Source organism: Impatiens glandulifera, chromosome 1, assembly GCF_907164915.1.
Source record: "Impatiens glandulifera chromosome 1, dImpGla2.1, whole genome shotgun sequence".
Taxonomy (NCBI): Eukaryota; Viridiplantae; Streptophyta; class Magnoliopsida; order Ericales; family Balsaminaceae; genus Impatiens; species Impatiens glandulifera.
Window position 1 is genome coordinate 146,608,166 of NC_061862.1, and position 10,800 is coordinate 146,618,965.

Consider the following 10,800-nt stretch of genomic DNA (forward strand, 5'->3'; position numbering starts at 1 on the left):
GTTTTAATCCTTCATGAAGCGATTTTAACTTCATAGAAATTATAACATTAACAAAGCTAGCTTCACAAGGTTGTGTTTTTAAATTCATAAACGAAGCTAGCTTCACAAGTTCTGTTTTTATTACATTTTTTTATTATATATATATATATATTATTTTTGTTAATTAATTTATTTCACATTAATGAATAAATGTTTTTACATTAAAGTTAAAAGGTCTTTACATGGATGTGTTGGAGGTTTTACATGAACGTCTAGGTATTTAAACTAATTGAAGCGAAATATGCTTCACTGAGAAGTGTCTCTTCATTCTGTTTTATATGGCGCCTGGGTGAAGTATGCTTCGCTCCATACCGTATGTCTACATTCCGTTTTACATGGAACCTGGGCAAAGGATTCTTTGCTCGATACCGTATCTCTAGGCATATAAACTAATTAAAGCGAAGTATGCTTCACTGAAAAGTGTATCCACATAATTTTTTTTTTAATTTTGTTAATTAATTTATTTCACATACATGAATAAATATTTTTACATGACAGTTAAAAAGTCTTTACATGGGTGTGTTTGAGGTTTTACATGAACCTCTAGGCATAATAAGTAATTGAAGCGAAGTATGCTTCACTAAAAAACGTCTCTTCATAATTTTTAATTTTTAATATAAAAATATTTTATTTTTGTTAATTAATTTATTTCACATACATGAATAAATGTTTTTACATGACAGTTAAAAAGTCTTTACATGGGTGTGTTGAAGGATTTACATGAAACTCTCAGCATATAAACTAATTCAAGCGAAGTATGCTTCACTGAAAAACGTCTCTTCATAATTTTTACATGGCGCCTAGAGCGAAGTAAGCTTCGCTCGATACCGCTTCTCTACATTCCGTTTTACATGGCGCCTGGAGCGAAGTAAGCTTCGCTCGATACCACTTCTCTTGATTCCGTTTTACATGTCTCCTGAGGGAAGGAAGTTTCGCTCCATACGTTATCTCTACATTCCATTAACGGCGTTTGGGTGAACTCGGAATGAAATCCGGATTCTGAATTCCCTCTCCCAGTCTCCCTTCATTTCAACCCAACTTTCATTTATTAATATAATAATGCTTCTGCATTTTGATTGGTCCGCAATAGGGGAACACCCTATTCGGTAGCAAAAGATTTGAATTGAAATATAAATATAAGAAATAATTAAATAGATGGGTGTAATATTTTTATTTCTCTTTTGCACAACTTATGTATTGTTTATTTTGTGACGCACATTTTAATTCGGATGAGTAATTAGCACGACTTCTTTTAAGTTGAGCGTTTTTAATGAGTTGAACTTGAAACTTGATTATAGGGTAAGACTAATTGTTACTTAAATTATTCTCGTGGTGGATTGTATTGTTTAATTTTAGATTTAAGTAAGTTTTTATCTTTAAAAAGAAAACATGAGACATAAAGTGAGAATTAAATATTATAATTTTATTTAGTTCGTGACTCTAAAATAAGTTTCTATAATTTGTTATCCAAAGGAATGAGCGACCTACATTTCTTTGTCAAAAATATGTACAATAATTAGTTCATTTAAATTATTATTAATATTTTAGAAATTATAACTCAAACTTAATTTATATTAATGTGAGTTGTTTTTAATGATAATTTTATATTAGGTATTTAATTTTTTTAAAAGATTCCATAAAGAAAGTAGAGATTTAAGACTTTTTATATTAGAAGGAAAGAGAAGGGTCAGAACGTGAATTAAAGTACGTTTTCGGCGCATTCAGATTTTAATTTCTCACAATTGAATTATTGTACGTTTCGGCGCATTCAGATTTTAATTTCTCACAATTGAATTATTGTACGTTTCCGGCGCATTCAGATTTTAATTTCTCTCAATGAAATTATGATCTAATTAGGATAAATATTAACCATTGGTATCAGAGTCATCCTAATTTAATTATATGAAAAATAATATCGGTGGATATATGCATATTTATATGCATGAAATTAATATGCATGCAATTGATAATAAAAGCATGTTAATAGAATATATATTAATTTGTGATAATTTCAAATAAATTTGGTATAAAGATATAAAGATTCATGATTTATGAATATTTAGATTCTCTGGTTTGGTTAAGTTCCTAGATTTATGGATATTTAGATTCTTTGGCTTGGTTAAAAGAGGAACAATTATATATCAATTAATAGATTATATAATCAATAAATTAATAGATTAAGGAATATTTGATTTCTCACTATTTAATATCTATTTAAGCAATCATCAATATTATGAATATTTAAATTTTCTCTCATTAATCAATATATGGATGAATTAAGTTAATTTTAATAACATGTTTTTTTAAATATATATATATTGATTTTTGATAATATCAAAGTAAAACATGGAATATAAAGATTTATGATATTTTCAAAGATTTAGAGATAATAATTTAATTTTGGGGAGTAGATATGATATCTACACTGAATTGAAATTACAATCCGTTTAAATGGAGGGAAATTGAAGATAAGATTGATTACAGTAAAAATTGAAAAATTATATATTATTTATTTGTCCTTTTACAATCTGTTATATTATTGTTTATTATTTGTCCTATAGTATAATTTTATTTTTTATAATAAAATAAATTACATTTCTTTAATAAATTATATATTATTTATTTGAGTTATATACAATAATATAACATTGAAATTTAAAATAATAATATTATTGTTCATTATTTGGATTGTATTGATTCATACAAATAATCACCAAAGTGACAATATTTTTTCTTACATAATAAACCTTTCATATTACTAATCTCATAACCTCACTTGTGCACTCAACCATCTCAATAGTACCAACATGTTTTCCCATCACTTGTGGAAAGTCAATCATCTCATAATATCACCAACCTCTTTACCCTCACATTTGTGATAAACCAACAAATTCATTCATATATTTAACCACCAACATTTGTTGTTCTACAATGAACATCTCATTATTAATCTTGTGACATGACTTCGTGTATTTTGTACCTCAACCATCTCATATCATTATTGCGACCTCTTTACCTTTACTTCAGAAAACCAACCACCAATTTAATCGACCTCTCATCTCGTGACCTCACTTTCACACTTCGGTCAACATCAATATTCTTTTTTTCAATTGACAACTCTAATTACTAATATTGTGACATCACACACTTTCACACATCTCTTATTCATTGCCAAGCCAACCATCAAAATCACAATTGACCTCTCCATCTCGTGATATCACACTTTCAAACGTCTTTTATCTCTCAGCAAATTAACCCCCAATCACAATCGATCTCTAATATCGTGACCTCATATTTCGGTCAATCAACACCTCATTCACATATATTTTTAATCACCAATCATAATCGACCTCTAATATTGTGATCTTACGATCTTTTCTTATCGGTCTCTTATCTCTTAGTAACCAACCAATAATCTCAATCTTATCGGTCTCTTATTACTTGGCAAACCAGCCACTAATCCCATCGATCTCTCATCTCATTACCTCATACTTTCACATTCTTCTAATCCCTTGACAAACCAACTATTAATTATAATTGATCTTTAATCTTGTGACCTATGATTCTTTGTTATCAGTCTTTATCCCTCGACAAACCAACCACCAATTCTAATTGACCTCTTATCTCATGACTCATTACTTTCACACGCCTCTTATCTCTCGCCAAATAAACCACCAATCCCAATGAACTTCTCCATCTTATGACATCACACTTGCACACGCCTTTTATCCCTCGATAAACCAATCACCAACCACCAATCCCTATCACACTTTCACACGCCTCTCTAATCTCTCAGCAAACTAACCAACAACCAACCTGAATCAACCTCTTATCCCTCGACAAATTAACCAAAAATTTCAATATTACCAGCCTCTTATCCTTCGACAAATCAACCATCAATCCCAATCACATTTTCACACGCCTCTTATCTCTCGGCAAACTAACCACGAATTTCAATCACACTTTCACACACCTTTTATCCCTCAGCAAACCAACTATCAATCTCAATCATACTTTCACACGCCTCTTATCTCTTTCAACAAACCAACCACCAATCTCAATTGACTTTAATCTCGCGACCTCACAATATTTTGTTATCGGTCTCTTATCCCTCGGCAAATCACATCACAATCACACTTTCATGTGTGTCTTATCCCTAAGCAAATCAACCACCAATCTCAATCGACATTTAACCTCGTGACCTCACACATTGGTCAATCAAATATTTGATTCATATTTTTTAACCACTCTCCTTTGTTACCAATCTTTTATCTCTCGGCCACATCTCAATCACATTTGATTAAATATTTGTACTTGTTTTATTATGTTACAAGTTTGAATCATTGATATATCATTTTTAATTTTGTTTTTAACCGTTTCAAGTTTATGGGTGGGTCAATTCACGACCCCCGACTCAAGTATCCATTTACTCACACACACACATATATATATTCAAATTAACCACAACTCTTGACCCGACAAACTAAACAAATTTAAATTAAGCATATTATATATATATATATATTAGTGATTTAAAATTTTGAATTTTAACTCATATTGTTAGGAATATCACGCGTTTATCAAATTTTATATTTAATTTAACTTTTAATCATTTCAAGTTTAGGGCGAGTCAACCTACCATCCGGTCCAAATATCTAATATTACCTTCACATATATTCAAATTAACCATAGTTCTTAACTCGGCAAATCAAACAAATTCAAATTAAGCATTATTATTATTATGAAATATCAAATAAGTTTACAATAATTTAAAATAGAAGACAAAAAGATTCATTAAATCTTTTGCCATTTTCTTAAATACTTTTTATAAACACATACAATTATATAAATAAAATTTAAAACTCACCTCTAAAATGCAATTTAAAATTTGCATTGCTCGATTATAAAACTTTCAAACCCTATATAGTTTCTAAGTTTGAATGTTTACACTTTAACACAAGACCATTTGTATTTATTCAAAGTATATTTATAATTATATATATATATATATATATATATATATATATATATTGTAAAATGAACTATTGATATTTATTTAGCCATATATAAAAATACAAATCAATAAATAAGTTTAAATATTATAATGTATAGAATAATACATGTCATTCTTCTATTTATTTTATTTGTTTATTTAATAATATATATTTGTTTATTTCAAATAATATTTATATTATGAATTCATTTATTTTATTATTTTTCAATAAAATTAAATATAACATTTCCAAAATGGTCAGACAAAATTCAAAAATAAAATAAAAATAAGCTAAATTTGGTTACATATATATTTTTTCATTTGAAATAAATATAACTTTAATATATCTCCATCATTCAACCTAAAATATAGTAAATGATCGCATCTATCTATCTACTAATTAATTCAATTGTCACAATCAAATCTCACACAATCATTTTTTTTCAACAAATGAAGGTTCATATAATTTTCAAAATAAATTGCTAATGTCCATTTATGGCTATCAGACAATAACATATCTTTATAAAATCTAAATTATTTGTTTTTGTCAAATTATTTGAGTGGATACCAACTGTAATACATCCAATCACAAATATTTTTTACTTTTTTAATAAATGTTACTTTTTTAATTTATTATAATTTTTCAACAACTAGATATTTTAAATTAAAAGAGCTTAACTAAGAAATCAAATCACATATTTCATTTATACTAAAAATATTTTAGAGAGTTTTTTAAATTAAAAATAAAATTGTATTCATTTAGTTTCCTATGTTTTTAGAGGTGTCTTTTGAGTTTGAATTTGTTAGATTTTCAGTTTAGAATATGGGTTCATCTTTGATAAGCATAATAATAATAATCTATAAATATTTCCCCTTAAAATCCAAAAGTGAGTTCAAATAAATGATTTAAGAATACTAATTAATTTGGTTATTATTTAAACAATTTAGGTCACTAGAAAAAGAACATTAGTAACACTAAATACACAATTTAGGACACTTTCAAAAAACCCAAAAATAATACTGCTATTCCATTTCCATCTATAGAGTATATGTCTTACATTAACTTATCTAATATTCATCTCCTCTTCCTCTCTATATAAAGAGACCAAGTTGTGATTATGGTATCAAGCATTCAACAATGGCATTCTTGCAATACATCCTCTTACAACACTTTCTAATCATCGCTCTTTTGTTGTCGGGTTACGATGCTTACATTGAACAATATAGCACAGTTTCGTTAACTCGTAACAATTTTTCATCCAATTTTCTCTTCGGCACCGCATCGTCAGCCTATCAGGTTTCTTGTTTAATTATCTTTATTTTTCTTTGTTCCCATTCCATTTTCAATTATTTTAATAGTTATATTTTTCTTAAATAAAGTGTGAAGGAGGGGCTAATGAAGGAGGTAAAGGACCAAGCATATGGAATGCATTTGTTAAAAAGTACCCAGGTAGTCTTTACTTCCAATTTGAAAAAATAAAATATACTTCTAAAGAGTTGGTCTTGTTTGGATGAATTTATTATAATCCATGTTGCCTTTCACAGAGAGAATAATGAGTGGAGGCAATGCAGACGTAGCAATTGATGCTTATCATCGATACAAGGTAAATATGACACAAATTAACTACAATTGATTCAAATTAAATACAATGTTCTAAGTAAAATTGCAAGAAGGCTTGATTTTGACATTTGAACGATGTTATTCAGGGTGATATTAAAATTATGGAGGAAATGGGGTTCAATGCTTACCGTTTTTCCTTTTCATGGTCTAGAATATTACCTCGTAAGATTTTATAACATTATTAAGTGCGAACTTTGTATTTATTTATTTATTTATTATGCCTCCTCCTTTTTGTTTTTGAGTATCAAATTATTAAATTTTAGGTGGAAAACTCAGTGGTGGTATAAACATGGAGGGAATTCAATACTATAACAACCTCATAAATGATCTCTTGGATAAAGGTAATTAATATGGTCTATTATTATTTAATCTTGTAGTGATTAAAAAGTTATCAATGATTTAAAAATTAAAAAAAAAACAATCTTTATAACAATTGAAATAAAAAACTATAATTAGGTCATTATTCAAAAATCAATCATATATATCAAACAAAAAAACTTAATTATTAATACATATATCTAATTTCCTTTATAGGGCTAGTGCCCTTTGTTACTTTGTTCCATTGGGATCTTCCTGAAGCCTTGGAGGAAGAGTATGATGGTTTCTTGAGTACTAAAATTGTGTAAGTAATACAAATTTTGATTCATTTTTACAATTGAAATAGTTACTAACCGGGTAAATGAAATTAAATATACTTTGCAGGAAAGATTTCAAAGACTACGTAAATGTTTGTTTTAAAGTATTTGGAGATCGAGTAAAACATTGGATCACACTTAATGAGCCATGGACTTATAGTATGGGCGGTTATTCAGGGGGAACACTAGCACCGGGACGATGTTCTTCGTCGAATATAGTCAAGGCGGATTATAATATAAAATGCACTTATGGAAATTCTGGAACAGAGCCTTATATATCAGCCCATAACCAACTTCTTGCTCATTCTGAAGCAGTAAAGTTGTATAAAGACAAATATCAGGTTCAATATTATTATTTATGGGTATCAAAGAAAAGGTATAATAAAGGGTAAGATTTAAATTGGTGATGAATATTTATTGTTACAATTGCAGGCATATCAGAAGGGTAAAATTGGTATTACACTAAACTGTGACTGGATGGTTCCATACTCAGAAGCCATGCAGGATCAAGAGGCTGCTGAAGTAGCCAATGAGTTCATGTTTGGATGGTGAGTGAATTTTATTATTAGTATTTTTATAGTGAATATAAAATTTAATACATATTTCCCAAAAAAAAATTAATACACATAAAACTTTATATATAAAACGATTTTCAGATTGAAATTGTGAAATTTGGGTTATTTGTTGGAAAGAACTTAATTATATTAATATTTAATAAAAAAAATGATTTAAAAAAATGAATGTATTTTGATATTTAATTAATTTGATTGATAAATAAATATGTTTAAAAAATGTTATAATTCTTATACTATTTGTGTACTTTTTGAAGAAATTTGAATAGTTTATTCTAAGAATTTGAGCAAATAATGCTACAAATTATGCATATTTATTAGAATGATTTTGTAAGAATATGTGTCTAAGACTCTTTATTCAACCTTATATTTAGTTGATTAAATATATCAAATATTATATATGAACTTAATTATAATCCAAACATTTTACACTAATTTTAAAACAAATAATTAAAAAAATCAAGTAAAAATCCAATATTATAATAATAATTCAAACAAATCTTCCCAAAATGATTAAATTGATTTATTTGTAAAACTTATTCGCTAATCATAATATCAATTAATATATTTCGAACGTTGGACCAAATTTGTTAAGTTATTTGAATAAACTCTATATTAGACAACTTTTTTATATCAAAACCTTATAATCGGCCCTATAACTAACTAAACAAATGTTTTAAATTCGAATTGAGTCGATATAATTTTCTATATTTTGACTTTTAAAATGAATTATTTCAGGTTTATGGATCCAATTACTCGGGGTGCTTATCCAGAATCGATGCGAGTATTGGTTGGTAAAAGGCTTCCCAAATTCACAAAAGAACAATCAGAAATTTTAAAAGGATCATTTGATTTTCTTGGATTGAATTATTACACTGCCCGATATGCAAGATATAATCAAAGTTATATTAATGGGTATCCTAAGAACATTAAAACGGATTCCCGAGTAAGCATTTTGGGTAAGATTTCTAACCTTATAATTATTATTATCTCATTTAATAATTGAACATATATTTTTTAAACTTTTTTTATATAAAAATTAGCAACCTAATTTGTTAATTTTGCAGGTGAACGCAATGGGAAACCCATTGGTCCAATGGTATGCAACATATTTTTTAAATGATAAAACAATTATTAATGTAAAGTGGTGAAAATAATCAATTACAAATATTTTCATATAATTTATGACAAAATTTATAATAAATTGTATGCTATATGAATTTTGATAACATAATTAGCTTCTTTTGAGGAGACTAAATACTCCATTTACCCAAATTTATATCCTCAAAATTGTTTTTGTCAAATAAGATATTTTAACAATTAGTTTGAAATTAATTGTTTAAAATTAAATATTATATTTTTTTAATACTTTATTTAATTAATGATGTAAAAATAATTAAGGAAAAATCAAGTAATTATCATTTTTTTTTATTCAGATTTAAAAATATATACAAATAACAATTGTCTGTCACTTTTAAATAAGTGTTTCTAATAAAAATCTAACATTAAACCATTTATAATTTAAGTACAATTATTACAACTTCAATTATATATCTTTATAATATTATATAATATGTATTTTTGGTTTATAGAGTTTCAATGAGCAAAGATTATTATAATTCCATTTTTTTTTAGAATTTCATATCGCACTAATCTTAACTTTTTCTATTTGAGATTTACATGTATTTTGTTAAGTTGTCTCTTTCTCATTAATGTTGATAACAATATTTTTTAAATATTAACTAATTTCTTTTATTATATATATATATATATATATATATATATATATATATATATATATAAATAATTATTTTATCATAGTTCAAATTTATGGTTTTTGAATTTTGTAGATAGGTACTATTTATGTGTATCCAAGAGGAATCCGAGATGTTCTCCTCTATGTCAAGAACAAGTACAATAATCCTCTCATTTACATCACTGAAAATGGTAATTTACTTATATATATATATATATATATATATATATATATATATATATATATATATATATATATATATATATATATATATATATATATATATATATATATATATATATATATATATATATATATATATTATAATGTCATTGTATAATTTTAATATTAATTATCTTGTCTTATAGGGGTAAACACGGTTAACTTAACTCGAGAAGAAAACTTAGCTGACAGTATGAGGATTGATTATTACTCCCGACATTTCGCATTTATCAGACAAGCAATCAAGTAAGTAATTTGTTTTGTGATTTCAATATTTAGTTCTTATTCGGTTTGAGTTATTTGAATAATTTTATTTCCTTGATAAAATAGGGAAGGAGTAAATGTGAATGGCCATTTTTCATGGTCTTTGTTCGATAATGTTGAATGGAGTATGGGTACTGGAGTTCGATATGGAATCTATTACGTGGATTATAAAAATGGCCTGAAAAGAATTCCCAAACTTTCTGCTAAATGGTTTAAGAAGTTTCTTCAAAGAGAATGAAAATATGGAAGATGAAACCTATGAAGATGGTGGATGTAATTGAATAATGTTGTGTGTCCAATGGAATAACAATTTCCTAGTTGTCTAGAAGAGACTTTGTTTTAATAAATGATCATGTTTAAAATGATGTTTTCTAATAAATATTTGGCATGATGAAGGGATTCAATTGTGTGTTTTAGTTTGCATGGCTATTAATAACCTATCATATATTTTTTTCTTTGGGAAGTGATTTATTAAAATTAGTTTAAAACTTTTTTTTGGGGGTTTTAAATAGGAAAATGGAATTATTTCCATTTGTTATATTTTATAAATATCTTTTAATTTTTCTTTCCTAAGCTCTTTATTATTTCTATTTTTAATTATTCAAATATTTTTATATTTATTTTTCTTGAAAATGACCACTAATAAAGAGTTTGAAAAGTTTTGACAACTCAATATTCATTGTTTTTATTAAACTTAT

General features: G+C 26.5%; 1 protein-coding gene across 1 annotated transcript; it reads left to right on the forward strand.

Annotated features, from left to right (window-relative positions):
• Positions 1 to 6,254: 6,254 nt before the first annotated feature.
• LOC124912891 (beta-glucosidase 24-like) lies at positions 6,255 to 10,340 on the forward strand. The gene is made up of 13 exons (XM_047453531.1): positions 6,255 to 6,329; positions 6,413 to 6,482; positions 6,578 to 6,636; positions 6,740 to 6,815; positions 6,917 to 6,994; positions 7,188 to 7,275; positions 7,356 to 7,629; positions 7,721 to 7,836; positions 8,599 to 8,819; positions 8,928 to 8,959; positions 9,711 to 9,807; positions 9,985 to 10,084; positions 10,169 to 10,340. The coding sequence occupies exons 3-13, from the start codon at positions 6,586 to 6,588 to the stop codon at positions 10,338 to 10,340; spliced, it is 1,305 nt and encodes a 434-aa protein (XP_047309487.1). The 5' UTR covers positions 6,255 to 6,329; positions 6,413 to 6,482; positions 6,578 to 6,585.
• Positions 10,341 to 10,800: the final 460 nt, after the last annotated feature.